The sequence below is a fragment of the Xyrauchen texanus genome, chromosome 31 (genome assembly GCF_025860055.1).
Source record: "Xyrauchen texanus isolate HMW12.3.18 chromosome 31, RBS_HiC_50CHRs, whole genome shotgun sequence".
NCBI classification, from domain to species: Eukaryota; Metazoa; Chordata; class Actinopteri; order Cypriniformes; family Catostomidae; genus Xyrauchen; species Xyrauchen texanus.
The window spans coordinates 40,793,141-40,817,773 of record NC_068306.1 but is presented as its reverse complement, the minus strand read 5'-3'; the positions used below and the strand labels follow the sequence as shown (position 1 = coordinate 40,817,773).

Here is a 24,633-nt window from a genome sequence, read left to right as displayed (position 1 = left end):
ACATCAATACTTAAAGGTGTCTCTTACCCAGTAAAGGGGGCAGCCAGTTGACATTGGCCTCACAGTGAGAGTCTAGAAATGTAATGACATCCCCTTTGGCAGCGGCAGCGCCCAACAGTCTAGTCCTGATCAGACCTTCACGCTTCTTGGTACGAAAAATACGCACTTTTGGTATCTGTACCATGTACTCCTCCAGAGAGGATTTCAGATGCTCTAATGGGATAAAGAGAAGTGATCATGACTGGCAGTATGCTAAAGAGCACAGAGACATAAGAGATCAAAGATTGTACAAGCCCATTCAACATAATAAAACATTTCTACCATGTCTCAAAAAATAAAAATAATGCCAAAAAGTTACAAATTGCTACAAAAAGTAGTGTTTTTTAGGGGTGTGCCACAAAGCAATTATCTGCACCTGTATTTGCTGATATGACCAAATTATCTGTATAGGCCTCTGTATTCGGAAAGAACCAGGTGTGGGCGGGGCTTAAACTGTTAAAACTAAATGTTATCTTATGTTTATAGTTTCTATTAATAAAATATGCCTTGTGTTTGCATTTTCATAATAACAGGCTAATAATAATAATTATTATTTTTATTATTATTATTATTTAGAAATCTTTATAAATAATAATAATAATAATTGTTATTATTATTATTTAGAATCTTTATAAATTTAACATAATTATTATTATTGTTATTATTATTATTATTTAACTAAATGTGTGCTTGACACCTCCTGCCTCCAGTATGGAAGTAAGGCACTTTTAACAGACTTTGAAATAGCCCTCTTATATTTACATGAATTGCTTCAAAAAGCTTTACAATAATGTCAAGACACTAATGATGTAAAATTGTCAACGGATATTTGATATCTTTAATAGTGTTGCCATGGCAACACATTGATTATTAACATTCCTTTCTTCCTATATTTGGGTGTTTATGAGGCACTTAGCATGTACTTAGACATTTTGCACACACATCAGAGTTGTTGGCCATTACGGCTAGGGTAAAAGTTCACACAAGGGCATGTGGGGGGTTCACACATGGGGATGTTATTATTATATTCATGGTTTTCTGTACTTTTTGGTACTTAACTTGGGTGAAAATTCTTGACATTTTCCAAACACACACACTATACACAGAGTCGTCGGCCATTAGGGCTGGTGATTTTGATGAAAATTCAGCTGTATGTTTGGTAATGGGGGCTGTAGGGTAGAAGAATTACTATTTCCATGCTGAAGGAACTTAAAAGGAGAATCAACACAGAATTACACCAAGATGGCATTTCGGGAAATGCCTCTAAGCATTAAGAAACCAGGAATGTGGGTTAGCATCGAGGAGTCTAGCTGAAGCCTGCATCTGTCCAATAAAACTGTCAATGAACCAAGGGCAGATCTGTCCAAACAAATAACCCTTCTTAGAAACCCCCCACAACTGGCACACATTCCAAGATGTAGATGAAGAACTGTCACCATGAAAACCCCCATATAAAGCTAAGACACACTTTGATTTAACCAATTTTACACAATTAAAATGAGACATATTCTGTGTCATGTGCTAAAACTGTACGAGACGAGAGAGCTTGAAAACTGTTTTACTGTCTTTGGAAGGATCCTTTTGTAGGATATCTTAATCCATGAAATTTTCACACAAAGTTACAGTACTTCACTATTTTAACCCTATAAAATATGATATAAAATGTAGATGTATTTTTTGAATGGGAAATTATAGTCCTCACACATAAAGGATCATCAGTCACCTTCAGAAAGAGGGACAGAAAGATGAAAATAGCTGGAAAGACACTTCTGATTGGGTCATGACATATTTGGGGTGTAGCCAGTCTCAAGAGTACAAAGCCTCCCCACCTCGGACAAATGCTCTATTCCTCTTCCTTGGGTCTCTTCATCCTCCTGCTTCCTTTCTTGCCATTGTGGCTTTTAGCCTTCTCTGGTGCCCCTAAAGTTCAGTACAATGTAGAGTCCAAGAAAAGCTTCAGAGGAAACTCTTCTCACTCTCTACTCTACGACTCACAAACGTGATGGGAGTCACGAGTCTCCCTGGTGGGAGGCCTCGCTTCAAAGCCACCACATCATCCCAGCAACAAACTATCCACAATCTTAACAGAGGTCTAAAACATCAACGGAACAACCAGAACGTTCTACTAACACAGCCAAAGAAACAAATCAATACAAGGAAATGCAACAACACGTAAGTACATCTCCAGACTTTTTGCTTGAAGTGCTGTTTTTTTATTTAAATACTTTGGGTAATCCGATTTCAAATCGAGGTATATTAAAATAAGTATCTAATGGTTCTCAAGGTATTGTCTATAGACTCCACGATGTTCAAATATTTTTGTAACGATCATTTCCATACCAACCTGTTTTTGTATTTCTATATGTGTTAGTTTGTTTTATGTTAGATTATCAATAGTCTTGTTTGTATTCAAAGTTAATTTGACTGTGGTATATTTTAATAAATAATCTCGTCACTTGATTTTAAAAGATCTACACACCGAAGCTTGAACTATATGTAAACATATTTGTGATATTATTTCCAATAAGCCATGAGAATAGTATTAATCCAATATGTGAAATAATAATAATTCCCTTATTAAAGCTAATTCCTTACAATAGAAATTGTGAACAGATACAAGGAGCTGTTGCATTACATTTTAATCCTGGATCATTTCTAATCTGATCTAATATACAATTCCTTACATATTATGGTGGGTGACACATACACTTGAATCCATACCGTGTCCATTTATAATGCCAAAGTTCCTACAGGGCTGATCACATGGATGTGGCTATTATGGGTCACAATCATAGTGCCACCAACTGGCAGCAGGAAGTATGGCACGTTTAACAGACTTTGAAATAGCCCTTTTATGTTTACATGAATTGCTTCAAAATTATTTAGAATAATGTCAAGACACTGCTGATGTAAACTTGTAAAGGAATATTTTATATCTTAAATATGGTTGCCATGGCAGCGCAATATTTGTTATTGTTCCTTCCTATATTTGGGTGTATTTGCACTTGGCAGGCTTAAAATCTTTGAAATTCTGCCCAAAATAGTCACATCCATGTGATTAGTCTCCAAGACTAAACATGCATCTCAATTTTGATCCAAATCACACATTGCACACAGAAGATATGAGACATTTCCTGTTTCTCATTTTTAGCCATTCATTTAATGCCTCACCATGGTGTTTGATATATAAAAAAAAAAAATCGGTTCACAATTTAGCATCTACATCTTGGCATGGTGTTACACAAATCTGGTGCCAGTCACATAAATCCCCTAGGAGTATTTAAAAGTTCAGTGCTGAGATTACAGAAAATCCAAAACGGCCCACTTCCAAAGACCCGTTACATGCCCATTTTAAAGGGGCCGCTACAGAGCCCCCTATACACCCATGTGTGAACTTTTTCCCAGTCCTAGTGGCCAACAATTCCGATGTGTGTGCAAAATCTTAAGTATGCCAAGTGCATCAAAAACACCCAAATATAGGAAGAAAGTAATAATACAAATGTATGTGTTGCCATGGCAACAGCATTTATCCCTCTGGGGTCTGAGGGTGTTTTGGGCCTTGGAGAAATTTTGACATGCCTTGACATTTGTGCTTTTTTCAGTTGCTTAAAAACACATTTATGGCTTAAGTCTGATAACACTGTCAGCACAAACTGGGCTACAATAATGTGTGAGCAACATGTATGTACAAGTTTGTATTTTTGAGAAAATAACATTTATGCATGGATTTTGAAAAAACTAAATGTTTAAGTCATTGAAATAAGGCCATATAACACATACTAAACATTTGTCCACAAGACTTTTGAGAACTGGATCTTGTAGCCTAGAGTTTTTGCTACAAAATGAAGTGAAAACCATCCTGATCACTCATTCATACAAAACAATATAGTAATTTAACTTTTGTAAGACACTTTTAGTGTTAGAAAGGTCATATGCGAGGAGGCATGAACTATCATGAATATGGATTGTAATTCACACCCGAGGAGACAAAAGACCCCTCCCCTGGGCCTATCAATGAGGAATGTGACAGAAAGGACATGAATATGAGGAGACTTAATGATCAAAATCAAGTTTTAAGTTAAAAGTAGTAAACTGACTATACATTTTCTTTACATAAAGACTTCATTTAATTTTAGACCTGCACTACCATTTAAAAGAAGTCTCCTGTGCTCATCAAGACTGCATTTATTTGATCCAACATAGAGTAAAAACAGTGATATTCTGATAAAATGCAATTTGTGATCAAAGCTGAATTTTCAGCATCATTACTGCATTCTTCAGTGTCAAATGATCCTTCAGAAATCATTATAAGATATATCTAATATGGGCATATTTAAAGTGCATCTTACTAATTTACACCTGAACACATATTTGCAAGCACAAGCTTTGTTGATGATAATGAGGCAGCATAAGTTAAAATATAATCTAAACACTCATATTATTTTTATATCATATTACATATCATATTTATATCATACAGAATACAATTTAAATACCTGCTTTAGCTGAAACAACATTTACATGTAACTAAAACTTGCTTATTAGGATATATTTCAAATGTCAATACTCTGAATCCTGGCTGGCAAGTCTGGAAACAGTCCCACTAGTAAAATATGTACATGTTTATATAAAATAGCATGTCAACTAATGAAAACTAAATGACTTACTCTTCCGAAATTGTATCCTCGGCTGGATCAAGTCTCTCTTTAAAATACAAACATTAATCGGAATACCGCTCTTCTTCTGAGGAAAATTGTAACTCTTCATCACTATCCAGGACTTGTTGTTTTTAAGGCACAGTCAGGGGCGTTTACCATCAGCACATTAGCATATGAATGGCGCCCTCTGCTGGTGGGTGTGATCACATTAGAGATAATTAGATGAACCAGTACAAAATTTACATCACTTTCAGCTCACCCTTTTTATTTTCTTTATTTTACAAAAGCACAAGGTTTTGTTGTTAATGTGAGTGTACACAAATAAAAGTAGACCCTTTATAGTCTCTAATGATGACTTACACTTATCTGTATGCCCAAAAATGATGGAGAATTTTATGTTGTTTCCGCTGTAATGATGAAAAAATCCAGCAGGACGCACTGGCGCATCCGTCGACCTCAGATGTTTAAGATATCAAATATTCCTTGATAATATTACATCAGCAGTGTCTTGACATTATTCAAAATAATTTTGAAGCAATTAATGTAAACACAAGAGGGCTATTTCAAAGTCTGTTAAAAGTGCCATACTTCCTGCTGCCAGTTGGTGGCACTATGACTGTGACCCATAATAGCTGCATTATTGTGATCAGCTTCCATTACCACACATACAGCGACATTTTCATAAAAATCACACAATGCACACAGAAGATATAAGGAACTTCCTGTTTCCCATTTTTCGTCATAAATGTATTGCTTCGCCATGGTGACACCGTTCAAAATATGAAAAATCTGTTCACAATTTATCATCTACATATTACATCTACATGTCTTGGCATAATGTTGCACAAATTTGGTGCCAGTCACATGAACACCCTAGGAGGAGCATTTAAAAGTTCAGAGCCTGCGATTTTCAGATAATCCAAAATGGCCAACTTTTTGTTGGGCGGAGGTAATGACTACGAGAATTAAATTTTTCTGGCTTGGTGAGAACTATGTATGTACCAAGTTTGGTGACTTTAGGTGAAAAAATCAGTTTGCAAGTGCACATGGGGACAAAGATCATTTTGGAGAAATGTCCTCTGGTCTGATGAAACAAAAATTGAACTGTTTGGCCATAATTACCATCGCCATGTTTGTAGGAAAAAGGGTGAGGCTTGCAAGCCGAAGAACACCATCCCAACCAAGAAGTATAGGGGTGGCAGTATCATGTTGTGGGGGTACTTTGCTGCAGGAGGGACTGTGCACTTCACAAAATAGATGGCATCATGAGGAAGGTAAATTAGGTGGATATATTGAAGCAACATCTCAAGACATCAGCCATAAAGTTAAAGCTTGGTCGCAAATAGTCCTTCCAAATGGACAATGACTCAATTCATACCTCCAAAGTTGTGGCAGAATGGCTTAAGGACAGCAAAGTCAAGGTATTTGAGTGGCTATTACAAAGCTCTGACCTCAATCCAATAGAAAATGTGTGGCTAGAACTGAAAAAGCCTTTGCAAGCAAGGCCCACAAACCTGCCTCAGTTACACCAGTTCTGTCTGGAGGAATGGGCCAAAATTCCAGCAACTTATTGTGAGAAGCTTGTGGAAGGATACCCAAAATGTTTGACCCAAGTTAAACAATTTAAAGGCAATGCTACCAAATACCAACAAAGTGTATGCAAACATCTGACCCACTGGGAATGTGATGAAAGAAATAAAAGCTGAAATAAATCACTCTTCTACTATTATTATTCTGAAAATGCGCTTAATTTTCTTAAAATAAAGTAGTGATCCAAACTGAACTAAGCCAGGGAAAGTTAAAATGTATTTGGCTAAGGTGTATGTAAAATTCTGTCTTTTATATATATATATACACATACACATACACTGGCAGACAAAAGTTTGGACAGTACAGAGTTTGCGGTTTTGGAAGGATACTGGTACTTTAAATCACCAAAGTGGCATTCGACTGATCACAATGTGTATTCAGGACATTATAAACATAAAAAAATTACTTTTGAAACAGAAAAACAAAAAGAAAAGCTCCATAGTTAAAAGAAACTCAGTCACTGGACAACAGATAATTGTAAATGAGTGTTATGGAACTTAACTTTTGTGAAATATTTGTGGAATAAATTTTTTCTAATTGTAATAGAAATTGTTCACGTTATTAATATCCTGACTATACATTGTGATCAGTTGAATGCCACTTTGGTGAATGAAAGTACCCATTTCTTTCCAGAAGAGCAAAATCTGTACATTATTCCAAACTTTTGGCCGCCAGTGTGTGTGTGTGTGTGTGTGTGATGTATATATATATATATATATATATATATATATATATATATATATATATATATATATATATACAGTGAGGAAAATAAGTATTTGAACACCCTGCTATTTTGCAAGTTCTCCCACTTGGAAATCATGGAGGGGTCTGAAATTGTCATCGTAGGTGCATGTCCACTGTGAGAGACATAATCTAAAAAAAAAATCCAGAAATCACAATATATGATTTTTTAACTATTTATTTGTATGATACAGCTGCAAATAAGTATTTGAACACCTGTCTATCAGCTAGAATTCTGACCCTCAAAGACCTGTTAGTCTGCCTTTAAAATGTCCACCTCCACTCCATTTATTATCCTAAATTAGATGCACCTGTTTGAGGTCGTTAGCTGCATAAAGACACCTGTCCACCCCATACAATCAGTAAGAATCCAACTACTAACATGGCCAAGACCAAAGAGCTGTCCATAGACACTAGAGACAAAATTGTACACCTCCACAAGGCTGGAAAGGGCTACGGGAAATTGCCAAGCAGCTTGGTGAAAAAAGGTCCACTGTTGGAGCAATCATTAGAAAATGGAAGAAGCTAAACATGACTGTCAATCTCCCTCGGACTGGGGCTCCATGCAAGATCTCACCTCGTGGGGTCTCAATGATCCTAAGAAAGGTGAGAAATCAGCCCAGAACTACACGGGAGGAGCTGGTCAATGACCTGAAAAGAGCTGGGACCACCGTTTCCAAGGTTACTGTTGGTAATACACTAAGACGTCATGGTTTGAAATCATGCATGGCGCGGAAGGTTCCCCTGCTTAAACCAGCACATGTCAAGGCCCGTCTTAAGTTTGCCAATGACCATTTGGATGATCCAGAGGAGTCATGGGAGAAAGTCATGTGGTCAGATGAGACCAAAATAGAACTTTTTGGTCATAATTCCACTAACCGTGTTTGGAGGAAGAAGAATGATGAGTACCATCCCAAGAACACCATCCCTACTGTGAAGCATGGGGGTGGTAGTGTCATGCTTTGGGGGTGTTTTTCTGCACATGGGACAGGGCGACTGCACTGTATTAAGGAGAGGATGACCGGGGCCATTTATTGCGAGATTTTGGGGAACAACCTCCTTCCCTCAGTTAGAGCATTGAAGATGGGTCGAGGCTGGGGCTTCCAACATGACAATGACCCGAAGCACACAGCCAGGATAACCAAGGAGTGGTTCTGTAAGAAGCATATCAAGGTTCTGGCATGGCCTAGCCAGTCTCCAGACCTAAACCCAATAGAGAATCTTTGGAGGGAGCTCAAACTCCGTGTTTCTCAGCGACAGTCCAGAAACCTGACTGATCTAGAGAAGATCTGTGTGGAGGAGTGGGCCAAAATCCCTCCTGCAGTGTGTGCAAACCTGGTGAAAAACTACAGGAAACGTTTGACCTCTGTAATTGCAAACAAAGGCTACTGTACCAAATATTAACATTGATTTTCTCAGGTGTTCAAATACTTATTTGCAGCTGTATCATACAAATAAATAGTTGAAAAATCATATATTGTGATTTCTGGATATTTTTTTTTAGATTATGTCTCTCACAGTGGACATGCACCTACGATGACAATTTCAGACCCCTCCATGATTTCTAAGTGGGAGAACTTGCAAAATAGCAGGGTGTTCAAATACTTATTTTCCTCACTGTATATATATATATATATTTAACTTTACGTTAAAATACTCACTGTTTCAAAAGTGCCTCAAGACATAAACAATATGCATGTTAACATGCTTACTAAACATTTCTATGTAAAGTTATAGCAAATTTTACAACTTCGTTACCATGACAATGTAATGACAACAAACCCTAAAACTACATAAAAATTACAATTGAAACAACATTACAGCTCAATTAAATACATGGATTTTAATAGAAGAATTAATGTAAGTGCTTTTATAAAATGAAAAGCTTCACATTTATGCCTTTATCAAACTTTCCAAAAACTGGCCCATTCACTTCCATTCTAAGTGATTCACAGTAACCTCAGTTTTTGCTTTTGTTAGAGAAAAGGATGAATGAGTCGAAACTGCGACAAATGCTGCCCATTGAGGTTAACTTGTATTGAATACAGAATATTCCTTTGAATAATTTAACTTTTAATTTAATTATAGCCATCTAAGACAAATGTACTTACATTTTACACTTAGGCAGAAAATGTTAACACTTAAATGCATGAAAATAATTAATCATGACAATTTGTATTTTTTTTTTGCAAATGTCATTTATTTTCACCAGGTACTAAAAACATTTCAAGGAATGAAAATTAAAACCGAAAACTAACAACATTTTTAGCAGAACGTAACCGAAAACCGGAACATGTGATTTTCAATTGTTCTGGAGTGAAAACTTTGTGTTTAAATGCTGTGAACCGGTTATAACTGGTTAATTTTGTAAAAAATTAAACATGCTTTGATCCTGAAGGAAACTGCTGCACCACACATTACTTTGCCTACTTGCCCGTTGTGGATGTCACATCCTCTGAATGAAGACTGTAGAATGTTCCTTGTCTGGCAATGAAGGAGTCAGGAGGCTGCGAACTGTCAATGTGAGTATTTTTATTACTCTTCAGCATCGTTCATAAAACTTAAACAAAAAAGGCACTCAGTGGCCAAGTAGTCGCACACACAAATGAGTAAAGGCTTCTTATCGAGCACACAAATGTACAGTGTCTCTCTCTGGTCTCTCTCTGGCACTCTGACGCCTCATTTACCTTTTTATGTCTGCCTCCGCCATCACTACAACAAGAAACAGGTGTTAGAAATAATGATAACCAAGTTGACAAGCCTTACCCCTTTCTCTATCCCGCAACAGACACACGACCACGCCCCCATTACCACATATCCCCACTGCCCAACTCAGGCCAGGGCAACATCTGGCCTGCCAACTCCCCCCCTAATCTGGAGAGAAAGTCAGCCCTGGTCTGTGGATAACCTCAAATTTGAACAGCAGTCTTTGATCACGATACAAACAGTTGCAATACACTGAACTGTTAGCTGTAAATATATATATTTCCTTTAAATAACGAAAGACCAGTAATTGCCACTTGTGAACAAATTGTTTGTCTTCTATGCTGAGCCTAGTAGTGGTACACAAATGAAAGAGTACTACTCGAAGACTGAGGTGTGTTCCATTCCAAAGTGATCATCCCTATCAGGGTCATTTCTAGGCATAGGCGAACTAGAAAATATTGTATATTTATGACAACTCTGAGTGGCTGCAGCAACCACATTGGTCTTAAATAATCACTTTAGACTTTATTCATAGCCAATCATAATTGTACTGAGATCATAACAGACCTTGCTGAAAAAGTAGAAGAGAGTTATATGATCCCTTAAAAATCTCATAGAGAGATATTAATTTTATAAAGCCAGCACTTGGAAGCTTGTGAGTGCATGAGTTGGTTTGCCAGGTAAAATAAAGTGCAAAATTAAATATAAAACATAACTTAGTGGGTGTCATGAAATCTAGTCACAAATCATAAACAAAGTATTTTTCTCAATTCTAATGAAATTATAAATAACAACATTATTATACATTCTGTATTGTTAAATGATGCGTAAAATAATGCATCAGGTTCTAGGGGTGTAACGGTATGTAACGCAGGCATACAAATGGAAATTGCTTCATTGCACATAAGGAGGAAAATAAGTTTGCACAATAGCAGCCACAGTGTTGTCCGATGAGTTTGGAACGTTGTTATGGAACATGTGCGACACGGACGGGTTAAGCCGTTGTGCACCGTCTCCAGGATGCAAGCAGTGTCTGACTTGGGATGGCAAAGCTAATTTTTTGGTTGGTAGCTGCCACCCTTCTGAGATCCCTGCACCTGCCAAATCTCCAGCCCTCATTAGAGCCTCGTCCACTCCCATCAAAACATTGCTTTAAAAGCACAGAAGCTATGACATATCTTCTCTCATGCAACACCTCAACCACACGTATCCAGTGGACTCAGTTATAGCTGCGTAATTTGGTGAGAGATCCAAACGGAAAACAGTGTAATACATGCAAAAGGAAAATGTATTTGCGATATCCGAGTAATGTTTTTAATACTCGAGTTGCTGGTGCTGAACAAGCACTCTAATATTACTCTATTACTCGATTACTCGTGCACATCCCTACTCTCCAGGTATACGGTGTTCCTTAGGACACAGAATTACTATTAATTATTCAAAATGAATTGTTCACCCTTTGCGAAAGTTAATTCTCCCATCTGAGGCAACCCTCTATGATCATGTTGGAGAAAGAATCACCATTGGCTAGTACATTTTTGCTTTTACTTGCCAGTCTTTTGACAACATTTAAGCGTAATGTAATTGAAAAAGATATTTAGCAAACCGATAAATATGTACATGAGTACACCCTCACATTTTTGTAAATATTTGATTATATCTTTTCATGTGACAACACTGAAGAAATGACACTTTGCTACAATTTAAAGTAGTGAGTGTACAGCTTGTATAACAGTGTAAATTTGCTGTCCCCTCAAAATAACTCAACACACAGCCAATAATGTCTAAACCGCTGGCAACAAAAGTGAGTACACCCCTAAGTGAACATTTTCAAAATGTGCCCAAAGTGTCAATATTTTGTGTGGCCACCATTTTCCAGCACTGCTTTAACCCTCTTGGGCATACCAGAGCTTCACCGGTTGCCATTGGAGTCCTCTTCCACTCCTTCATGACGACATCATGGAGCTGGTGGATGTTAGAGACCTTGTGCTCCTCCACCTTCCGTTTGAGGATGCCCCACAGATGCTCAATAGGGTTTAGGTTTGGAGACATGCTTGGCCAATCCATCACCTTCACCCTCAGCTTCTTTAGCAAGGCAGTGGTCGTCTTGGAGGTGTGTTTGGGGTCGTTAACATGCTGGAATACTGCCCTGTGGCCCAGTCTCCAAAGGGAGGGTACATGTGTCACAGTACATGTTGGCATTCATGGTTCCCTCAATGAACTGTAGCTCCCCAGTGCCAGCAGCACTCATGCAGCCCCAGACCATGACACTCCCACCACCATGCTTGACTGTAGGCAAGACACATTTGTCTTTGTACTCCTCACCTGGTTTCCGCCACAAACGCTTGACACCATCTGAACTAAATAAGTGTATCTTGGTCTCATCAGACCACAGGACATGGTTACAGTAATCCATGTCCTTAGTCTGCTTGTCTTCAGCAAACTGTTTGCGGGCTTTCTTGTGCATCATCTTTAGAAGAGGCTTCCTTCTGGGACGACAGCCATGCAGACCAATTTGATGCAGTGTTTGGCGTATGGTCTGAGCATTGACAGGCTGACCCCCCACCCCTTCAACCTCTGCTGCAATGCTGGCAGCGCTCATATGTCTATTTCTCAAAGACAACCTCTGGATACGACACTGAGCACGTGCATTCAACTGCTTTGGTCGATCATGCCGAGGCCTGTTCTGAGTGGAACCTGTCCTGTTAAACCGCTGTATGGTCTTGGCCACCGTGCTGCAGCTCAGTGTCAGGGTCTTGGCAATCTTCTTATAGCCTAGGCCATCTTTATGTAGAGCAACAATTCTTTTTTTCAGATCCTCAGACAGTTCTTTGCCATGAGGTGCTATGTTGAATTGCCACTGACCAGTATGAGGGAGTGTGAGAGCGATGACACCAAATTTACTCCCCATTCACACCTGAGACCTTGTAACACTAATGAGTCACATGAAAAAAACATTTTCCCTCCTCACCGGGGAGGGAAAATGGTTAATTGGGCCCAATTTGGACATTTTCACTCAGTTTTGTTGCCAGCGGTTTAGACATTAATGGCTGTTATTTTGAAATTTACACTGTTATTCAAGCTGTACACTCACTACTTTACATTGTAGCAAAGTGTCATTTCATCAGTGTTGTCACATGAAAAGATATAATCATTACTCTTAGATGTTGTCAAAAGACTGGCAAGTTAAAGCAAAAATGTACTAGCCAATGGTGATTCTTTCTCCAACATGATCATAGAGGATTGCCTCAGATGGGAAAATGTACACGAGTAATCGAGTAATAGAGTAATATTAGAGTGCTTGTTCTGCACCAGCTACTCGAGTATTAAAAACATTACTCGGATATCGCAAATGCATTTTCCTTTTGCATGTATTACACTGTTTTCCGTTTGGATCTCTCACCAAATTACGCAGCTATAATTGAGTCCACTGGATACGTGTTGTTGAGGTGTTGCATGAGAGAAGATATGTCATAGCTTCTGTGCTTTTAAAGCAAAGTTTTGATGGGAGTGGACGAGGCTCTAATGAGGGCTGGAGATTTGGAAAGATAAAAATCAAATATTTACAAAAATATGAGGGGTGCACTCACTTTTGTGAGATACTGTATATGACTTAATGCAATATAGTATGCAATATTGTATATTTTATTTTATATTTCCCCGTATATTTTAGTCTTTTTAATAATGCACAAATTTCAAATGTTCATTAATTGTCTATAAAATAATAGCAATTATGAAAAATTAACTGCCTGTTTTAGGGCAATGACAATTAATTGTCTGTTTTAGGTCTTTCACAAATATGACAATTAATTGTCATACAAACTGTCACTATGTGTGCTTCATGCACACAACATAGAAATGTATACAAATTTAGCTTGGGTCATATAATAAATTCCTTTTCAGGCTTCAAAATTATGAATGACAATAAAATATAAAGTATAAAAGTATGTCTTTTAAAATAAACAAAAAACAATTTTCAAGTATCAGAATTTTTCAAAATTACTAAAATATATCTCTCTTGTTTGGCCCAGATTTAATCTTGGTCCATTTTCACCCTGTTTTTTTTTTCTATTCTATTCTATTCTATTATTATATTATATTATATTATGCAATGGTCAAGTATTACTGCCTTAAATTCTTCACTGTCACACTTTGATATTTTAAGGCTCTCTGATTAACTCACAAGCCCTTTTTCATGAAGGAAGACTTTCCCTGCATCCGAAACCGCATACTGTCAGATTATGTACTGTATTTGATGAAGGACGTACTTATCTGCCAGCAAAACAGTACATTATTTTAGGTATGCATGTGAGTAGTATTTCAGACATACTTCATCCTGGACGTGGGCATTGTCATTGTCAATTATTTTGGTATATATAGCACTTACTGTTGAGAACAGCCATCTGGCATGTGATTCGAACATATTACTCAATTGGTATACTGTTTTTGGCATATTATATAGTAGGGAAATATGGATATTCGGATGCAGTATTTGAAATCTCCATATTAAACAGTGCAGGTGGGCATCTCCTCCTTTATGTCACTGCCTGTTGTTAACACTGTGAATGATACCGCAATGACAACAGACATTTATCAGTACAAGGTCGTTAAATTAAAGTGAAACTGGCACAATTTGTTATTAAATTAATACATTTATACCGTGTTTATATTTTTGCGCGAGATTGGCACAAGCCTCTATAGATGGCATGTGCATCAGAGCACTTGAAAAGTGGTTCAACTTCACGCACTCTCAAGACAACTGCTCTGGGTGATGTCTGAGGTGAGGTTCCAGGAGACACTCAAGAGTTCAACTAAATGAGACAAAAACACGTTTTCCTGCACGCTCATGCCGGGAAAGGTGATGCTGAATTCAGCTTCTTATTGTCTGCTTTTTATTCAGTAAATTAGACACTACATAACTCAATAACTGCTGAGTAAAGTGTTAATATTTACTTGGCAGCTAACTCTAACAGCTTACAGACAGTAGGAAATTAAGGTCACAGTTATAAAAACTTAGGACACTAAAGAGACCTTTCTACTAACTCTGAAAAACGCAAAAAGAAAGATACCCAGGGTCCCTGCTCATCTGCGTGTCAATGCATTAGGCATGCTGCATGGAGGCATGAGGACGGCAGATGTGGCCAGTGCAATAAATTGCAATATCCATACTGTGTGACGCTTAAGACTGTGCTACAGGGAGACAGGAAGGACAGCTGATCTTCCTCACAGTGGCAGACCACATGTAACAACATCTGCATAGGATTAGTACATCAGAATATCACAGCTGCGTGACAGGTACAGGATGGAAACAACAACTGCCCGAGTTAAACCGGGAACACACAATCCCTCCATCAGTGCTCAGACTGTTCGCAAAAGGCAGAAAGAGGCCGGACTGAGGTCTTGTAGGCTTGTTGTAAGTCAGGTCCTTACCAGACATCACTTACAATAATGTAGCCTATGGGCACAAACCCACCTTCGCTGGACCAGAAAAAAGTGCTCTTCATTGACGAGTCATGGTTTTGTTTCACCAGGGGTGATGGTCGGACTCCCGTTTATCGTCGAAGGAATGAACTTTACACCGAGGCCTGTACTCTGGAGATGGATCAATTTGGAGGTGGAGGGTCTGTCATGGTCTGGGGCAGTGTGTCACAGCATTATCAGACTGAGCTTGTTGTCATTGCAGGTAATCTCAATGCTGTGCATTACAGGGAAGACATCCTCCTCCCTCATGTAGTACCCTTCCTGCAGGCTGATCCTGACCCTCCAGCATGGCAATGCCACCAGCCATACTGCTCCTTCTGTGCATGATTTCCTGCAAGACAGTAATGTCAGTGTCCTGCCATGGCCAGCAAAGAGCCCGGATCTCAATCCCATTGAGCACGTCTTGGATCGGAGGGTGAGGGCTAGGTCCATTGGTGGAAGTGTAACATCTCACAGCAAGAACTGGCAAATCTGGTGCAGTCCACGAGGAGGAGACGCACTGCAGTACTTTGCAGCTGGTGGCCACACCAGATACTGACTGTTACTTTTGATTTTGACCCCCTCCCCCTTTGTTCAGGGATGCATTATTCAATTTCTGTTAGTCACATGTCTGTGAAACTTGTTCAGTTTATGTCTTATTTGTTGAATCTTTTTATGTTCATACAAATATTTACACATGTTAAGTTTGCTGAAAATAAATTCAGTTGAAAGTGAGAGGACGTTTCTTTTTTTAGTTATTTTTGTTGCATAGCGTGAAATTTACTCGCATATGCGAGCGATTTACTCACAATGTAGAGGGCTGTGAGGAAGCTTCCAGCTCTGCTTTGCTCATGCATTCTTTCCTTCTTAAACACTCATACACACCGCAATCCATAGTAACTGTCTGGACTAACTAAATTTATTGTGGCATATAGGATTTTCTCTTTGATCAATAATGGGTGATGATTGCGTTATCCCATGAAAAATCAAAACCACTAGATAATCCACTGGAAACTACTTACAGGATATATTTGAGCCATCTGAAATGATTTTATATGTAATTGTCTCCTTCCCCAAATTGCAATTTATGTTCTCAGTGAGATCTTGGCACCTTTCTTCACTTTTTTGAGAATGCCCTGAACTCATTCTGGACTCATCACATTTCCTGGACAAGGATATAATTTTGAAATTCTTTTAAAATAATTTCTCTGAACTCACACTGTCTTCACAACAGATGAATTTAGTATTAACCACCTTCACAACTGTAAAAAACAAAACAAAAAAAAAACAACAACTACTGGTCAATCTTTATGGAGGCCCAAACCTGTATAAATAATAAATAAATAAATGTAATAATAAAAAAATAAAGGAATAAATGTCTTGATAAAACAAATTTATTTAGTTTTTAATTAAATTTATTCCTGAATTTATTATTGTATGACTTTATTCCTTTATTATTTTCTATATTTATTTTCAACTTTATTTTTATTCTTTTTAACTTTTAATTATTTATTCATATATTTTGCATATTTTGTTTTATGTATTAATTTATTTTTAATATTTATTTATTCCCACATATATTTATTTCCATGTTTAAATATTCCCATATATATTTATTTATTTATACATGTATTTGTACTTTTCTGTGTGCAACATGGAAATGACGGAGGCGGTCCTTGCGTAGCTCCAGTGCATCATTGGTTGAGAGCTCAATAGTACTTGTAAGCAGATGGACGTCCCACCTCAGCACACTCTGACTCGCACAGATTTAGAATATGCAGGGAAATGTTTTGCAGAGAGTTTAACAATCCAGGATGTGCTTCGACATACAGCATACAGCTCTCCTAAAACATCAATAAGCACCTCTACCCTAAATTAAACAGTCATTTGATACGTGGTTATCGACTTCATTTGCAAGTTGCGTAACTCTCTAGATGTGAAGAGTCAGCTATAGGTTATTTTTTATTAATTTTTTTATTGCAGAACTTATATATACATACATACATACATAAACAATAAGGGAAATGAAGCATGGTTGTATCTTTTACAATGAACAATCATAACAACAGAAATCAATAGTATGGGTTTGCGGACATCAAAATATGAAGTTATATACACAGAAAAAAAAGAAAAGCATAAGGTTAAATCATATCATTTATGAAACTTGCTCATTTTGTGGATTTGTTGAAGAAACAGCTCCCCATTTATTTTGTGATTGTTGTATAACCAATAAATCTTGGATTGACTGAAGCTCTTATGTTTTTAGCCCCACAAATAGCTATAGTTTACACAATATGTAACGTCACATCAAAACAAGTCAAGAGTAATCAAGCACACGCTTCAATCTACAATAAGCCAATGGTAAGCAGGACCCACCCACATAATTATCATACAAGAGACAGAAATGTAAGAATAAATAAAAAAATAAATAAATGTGGGAATATTTAAATATAGAAATAAATACATGTGGGAATAAATAATTATAAAAATAAATGAATGCATAAATAAATAATAATACAAAAGTTTTAAAGAATAAAAATAAAAAGAGAAAATAATAAATAAAGGAAAAAAAGTCATACAAAAATAAATTCAGGAATAAATTTCATTAAAAAATAATTATATTGTTTATCAAGACATTTATTCCTTTATTTATTTTCTTATTATTACATTTATTAATTTATGTATTTATTTATTATTTTTGCATGTTTTGTCCTCCATAAATCTTCTGAACCCTCCGCACATATTGTGCAGGCGTGAATGTGCAGGCCCTGTTGTTTACAAAAAAGTATGTTGTTTTATAAACGTTATCCCATTAAAAGTATGTTGTTACTCCACATCCCTGTGTTGGTATGATGTTCTGTATTGATTATTTTGATATTATTATTGAAATACAGTATGTTAATTTCTTTTAATTTCTTTTTAAACTTGTCTTCAGAGTTGTGTAAATGAAGGGAGTTTGCTGACTGTCAAACAACTAAGGCTGTGTTGAGGACAGTTCACTTGGCAACAGAACACATTAGAGGCAAGGGGTTGCGTATGGGATCAAAATTCAGTCAAAAGTATTGCGTAACGGATCCAAAAATAATAAATGTGAATCAAAATAATAAGCGTGAATCAAAAAATATTAAGTGCAGATTAAAAAAATAATGTGCAAAAATAAATAAAAAGCATAAATAAAAAATAACAAGCCTGCATAAAAACAAACACATTTAAAATATGCAGAAAAAAAGTCATCAGATTGCAAACAAAATCATGTTCCCTTTCAAAAAGCTACATTTATGATGCTGCACTGAAAAGCGCTTTGGGAACAGCTTTAGGTGTGACCAGCTGTGAATATGTGTGCAACACGTCAATGAACATTGACTGGAATTTATAGCCTCTGCCGGTGACATCATTGAATGCTTCGTGCTAGTCTTGCTTACTTCCGAGAGACGCCACCCACACTTCAATGGTGGGGCTCTCGTATGGATCTGGCTGAGGAGCGAGAGACGGACCCGTCTCTATCGCTTGCTCTCTCCCAAGACCCAGCTGGTCCTTCCCGTGATCTTGAAGTGCGCTCTGGCGCCTCTTCAGTTCATGAGGGGGACCAACGAATCTCTTGAATCTGCGGACACACCTGTTATGCCCAATCTACATGGGGATAACAACTAATGTGTGCTTAATATGTACATAGTCATAAATTACAACCCGTGGGCACTTTAGCCACATCCTTAAGTGAGTATTGTTTCGCGATTAAACGCTGCACATACCGACAGAGGGCATCGCGGCAGGGAATAGTAAAATGGCCGCCAGAGCACTTCCGGTAGCTTCACCTACTGCTGGCAGTTTAGAATTCTATGAGCAATCCTGTTATATATATAGATCAGTGGTCCCTTCCCTTCTTTGGTGACCCCCATGACGAGCTCTCTCGTTCATGGAGGAAACCCTATACTTCCCGTGTCTACGTGCCCTTGACGTCGATATACAGTATATGGGTGCTGAGACACGGGGGTATTCGGTGATGCCGCCGGTTGAAGAGACACTTGCGGGTTATCTCTCGCCGGGTTCGGCATCATCGTTAAAGAAATCCTCTCTCCCCACAAAGCCATGCAGGACTAACTCCACGCTAGTAGGGAAAGCTTATCAGGCAGCGGTACAGGCTGGTGCTGCTCTGGACACTATGGCAGTGTTACAGGCATACCAGGCATATCTGCTGAAGGACCCGAGTGTGGGTGCAACGCTCGATGAGCAGGCTTTCTCCGAGCTTCGTCGAGCTACGGATCTATCTCTCCGTGCAACCAAGCAGACAGCCCATGCCATTGGCCGGTCTATGTCTGCTTTAGTCAGCACGGAGAGACACTTATGGCTCAACCTATCGGGCATCAAAGAGAAGGACAAAGTTATCCTTTTTGATGCCCCGGTTTCGCCTTCTGGTTTATTTGGGGACGCTATGAATATAGTTATCACCAGGTTCCAGGAGGCGAAAAATCACGAGGAAGCATTCGGGCAGTTTCTTCCTCGCCGCACTCAGGGGGCGGGGCCGTCGGCCACCCAGACCTGCCCCTGTCCTGCTAGAAGGGAGGCTCAGAAACAAAGTGTGCAGAGTCATGCTCCCCCTCGTAAAGACTGGGGAGAGGCTCGTCGCCCTCAACAGCACCCAAAGCAAGACCTCAGGGGAGTAATTTCTAAGAGGAAGAAACCCTGATGGTCTTGCACACAGCCTTGTGGGGGTAGCTCCCCTTGGAACGGGGCGCGCGTATCATCCACTTCGGCCCTCCCGGTACCCCAACGAAACCTCTCAATTCCTGGCGCCTCTGGTGTTTCGGGAGTTAGAGGCTTCCAACGATAAGTTGGGTGTACTGTTGCTTCCTAACTTAGTTCCCCTAAACAGGAAGTGTCAAAATGAATACCCATCTCAGAGAACCTGGCAGCGTGGAAACTTCTGGCAGGTATTTCTATGTGGGTCCTATGAACAGTAGAAAAAGGCTACAGAATTTAATTCACTTGCCGCACTCCATGTTTCAACGGCGTGGTCCCCAATACTGTAAAATCGGAGCAGGCATGTCTACTGTGGAAATAACTGCGAAATCTCTTGGTCAAAGGGGCCATAGAACTGTTCCCCTTCCAGAGAAAGAGTCAGGTTATTACAGCAAATACTTCCTGGTTCCCAAGAAGGGTGGGGGGGTGTGTCTGATCTTAGATCTTCGAGGCTAGAATGGCTCAGTCAGGGTGTTCAAGTTCAAGATGCTAACTATCAAGACGGTCGTGTTACAAATCCATCACACCACGGTTGGCTGGTCACGATCGATCTCATGGATGCATATTTTCATATAAAAATTCTGCCACAGCACAGGAAGTTCCAGAGGTTCACTTTCGGGGGTGAAGCCTTCCAGTATCGGGTTCTTCCATTCGGCCTAGCCCTATCACCCCGCACATTCACGAAATGCATGGATGCAGCACTGGCTCCTTTGCGACACCGGGGCATCCGCATTCTGAATTACATAGAGGACTGGAGAATACTCGCACAGTCTCAAGAACTGGCAGTTCAGCACAGGGATATTGTCTTAGCTCATCTGGTTTCTCTGGGTCTGAGACTCAACGTCAAAAAGAGCATTCTCTCTCCCACCCAGGGAATTACCTATCTGGGAGTTATATGGAATTCGATAACAATTGTCTCCCGCTCGAATCATGTCCATTTAGAACACCCAGAGCAAAGTCAGGCTAAGTCAAGGTTGCCCTGTTTGTCAGTATCAACGACTACTAGGTCTCATGGCGTCTGCGTCCACAGTGATCCCTTTGGGCCTTCTGCACATGAGACCGTTTCAGTTGTTGCTAAAAGCCAGGGGAGTTCATCCAAGGGCCAGTCCCCTAAGGCAAATAAGGGTTACGCGTTGCCTGCTTCGTTCCCTTTCTATGTGGTTCAGACCCCGGTTTCTTAACTTGGGTCCCACTCTAGGTAAGTCTTGTCGTCGCAGGTTGCTAACGACAGACACCTCCCTGACGGACTGGGGAGCGGTCTTAAGTGGTCGCCCAGCCCAAGGGGAATGGGAGGGTTATCAGCTTGGTTGGCACATCAACTGCCTCGAGTTGATGGCGGTATTTCTGGCCCCGAAATACTTCCTCCAGCATCTTAGAGGCTGCCATGTCCTGGTGCGGGTGGAAAACAGCAGCAGTCTCCTACATAAATCAGATGGGGGAGTGGAAACTCCACCCCGAGGTAGTGGAACAAATCTGGGTGTGATTTTACAGGGCAGAAGTGGACCTCTTTGCTCTCAAGAGACTGCGCAATGTCCCCTCTACTTCTCTCTGAGTCACCCAGCCCCCTGGGTCTGGACGTGATGGCGCATACATGGCCCGGAATGAGTCTGTATGCGTTTCCCCCGGTTTCTCTGCTCCTGGGAGTCTTGGGCAGAGTTTGCCAGCAAGGGTCTTGCCTCTTACTGATTGCGCCACGCTGGCCGAACGGTATGGTTCTCGGAGATAATATCTCTCCTCGACGGCTCACCTTGGGCGATTCTGGACAGGAGGGACCTTCTGTCTCAGGCACAGAGGACAATATTTCATCCCCGGACCGAATTGTGGAACCTTCATGTTTGGCCCCTGAGGGGTACCAACTGAGGGACATAGGGCTTTCACCTGAGGTTATTGAGATCATTTTAAGTGCTAGGGCTCCCTCTACCAGAATAATCTACGCCAACAAATGGGGTGTCTTTGAAGGATGGTGCAGTGCACATAATGAAGATACAGTTAACTGCCAGATTGCTTCAGTTCTGGACTTTCTGCAGGAAATACTGTCAGCAGGCATATGCCCTGCTACTCTCAGGGTCTATGTGGCCGCCATTTCGGCTTGCCACGCCTTGATGGACGGGGTGCCCTTGGGGAGACATCCTCTACTCGTTTGCTTCATTCATGGAGCTATGCGAATGAGGCCTCCTGCTAGGACCAGGACCCCTTCATGGGACTTAGCAATAGTCCTTGAGGGTCTGGTTGAGACCCCCTTTGAACCTCTGGAGTCAGCATCAGACAGACTTCTGACTCTCAAGATGGTTTTTCTTATGACGATTACCTCTCTAAAGAGAATTGGGGGATCTACAGGCTCTGTCTGTCTTGCTGGCCTGCTTAGAATTTGCCCCAGGAATGGCTAAAGCAATTTTGCACCCTCATCCTGACTACCTGCCTAAGGTACCTTTCTCGACCTTACATCCTGTCACTCTCAAGGCCTTCTGCTCCCCGCAGTTTGCAACGCCGGTGCATACCGCACTAGCCAGTGGCGTATATCAGGGCAACTATTTGTTTGCCATGGTGGCCGCAACAGGGGGGCGGCCGCCACCAAGCAGACTATGTCGCATTGGGTGAGGGACGCTATTGCCCTGGCCTACGAGGTGCATGGTCAGGCTTCGCCAGTTGGTATTAGGGCTCACTCTACCAGAGGGGTCGCCTCCTCTAAAGCCTTGGCTAGGGATGTCCCTCTGCAGCATGTTTGAGATGCGGCAGGCTGGTCCTCTCCGCACACATTCATCAGATTTTATAGTTTGGATGTTCATGCCACTCCGGGCTCTTATGTCCTTGAGTCTCAAGCGCATGTCTGAGACCTCTCACACTCTTGTGAGCACACTACACAACTGTAGGGGTTCCGGACAGCCACACTGCGGCAGCGTGGGTATTCTCGTTCCCAAAGCACTTTTCAGCGCAGCATAATAAGTGTATCTTTTTGAAAGGGAACATCTCGGGTTACTTAAGTGTAACCCTTGTTCCCTGATAAAAGCGGAACGAGATGATGCGCTTCATTGCCGCACTGGGATGCCCCAGGACTGCTCTTCAGACAAAATATCTGATGATGCACCTGTGACACATCTATTTATAGCCCTGCCACAGGTGCATCCAATGATGTCACCAGCATAGGCTATAAATTCTGGTCAATGTTCATTGACGTGTTGCACACATATTCACAGCTGGTCACACCTAAAGCTATTCCCAAAGCGCATTTCAGCACAGCATCTCATTCCGCTTTTATCATGGAACAAGGGTTACACTTAAGTAACCCGAGACATTTTACTTTTTGCTCATATTATAAGTTTTTGGCACGCTTACGCTGTATTTTTTCTTTGCTTTTGATTCCAAGTTCTGCACTTGGTTTACCAAAACTTGTGAGTAGAGTTTCATGTAAATCAGGGGGTGTTTTAGGTCCCTATTGGTCCACTAGTTCTTGACTGACAGCTCCTCCTCTAGCCAGTCATTCAAAGTGCGGTGGTGACGTCACTCTAATGCAACTCTGACAGCTGCTACTCATTATCATATTATTTGTGTTTGATAGATACACTGCTTATGTCTGTTTTGCGTATTTGAGTATTACATTTCTTCAGTAAATGGACCTGGTATCTAGTGTATCTAATAGTATATATTGTATCAAGTTGTTATTATTATTCTGAGACAAAAAATTGCTCCTAGAGCAGTGGTATTCTTTTACAGTAGCATTCCACTCCAAACATTAAACATCATTTTGCGTATCCCCTCTCTAACATATAGAGAACAGTTAAACAATTGTATTGTATCAAACATGTTATTTGCACAATATCTATCTATCTATCTATCTATCTATCTATCTATCTATCTATCTATCATCTAATAAAAGAAAAATAACTTTCAGACACAGCTTGTCAAGCAAAACTTTACCAATCAAATTTGAATTTCTTGTTGAGGAAATGGTAAGTTGTTTTTAAAATGAGCAGCTGCCCTGATAAATACATATGATTAAAGTCATCCAGTGTCATAACTGGAGATTTTGGGTGGTTGTTTATCAGCAGTGCAAATTTTGAATAGAAAGCAGTGTAAATACTGTACATTTAGTTAAGTGGGGATGTATACACAAACAAAAACTATTGAAAAGAATGGTTTGAAATAAAGAAGAATTATCCCCAAAATAAATGACAAGACAATCTTGCAGTTACACATGTGCTTCCCAACAAACAAGGGGTGTTGCATTATTAGGCACTTAGTGGAGTGCTAATGAAAAGTAAGGAATAAAATGATCCAACTTTTTCTGCATCAGATATATAAACACCTCCATAAAGATCCCTCCCCAAAGCCAACATTTACAGGATTTATTCCAATGTCTCAAAACAGAAATAAAAAAGATTTTGACATTGACACTTTTCATTTAATTTAAGGCTTTTTCCTATATAAACAGATGGCATTACAGGAAACTGCTCTGGCTCTATGCACACGCTCAAACAGATTTAAAAAAGAATAAAATGAGTGCTGAGGTCAATGTATTTTCTCTCATTTCAGAATGGCATTTACGTCACCTGACAAAATCAAGTGCATTTCTGTTCTGTTTAACAAATACGTCACCAAGGATTTAATGCATTACCATCAAATGTTTATCAGTTAGGCACAAAGGAATACTGTCACAAAAGAAATACTGTTCTACTGTACACCATATGCAGCTGTAGAAAAA

General features: G+C 39.6%; 1 protein-coding gene across 1 annotated transcript in view; it reads right to left on the bottom strand.

The window, feature by feature from the left end:
- LOC127625474 (polypeptide N-acetylgalactosaminyltransferase 10-like) overlaps positions 1–24,633 on the bottom strand; it is a 213,421-nt gene that overhangs the window by 61,961 nt on the left and 126,827 nt on the right. Inside the window, exon 5 of the mRNA XM_052100778.1 lies at positions 28–213. Within this exon, the coding sequence (XP_051956738.1) occupies positions 28–213 (186 nt within the window). The remainder of the gene's footprint in view (positions 1–27; positions 214–24,633) is intronic.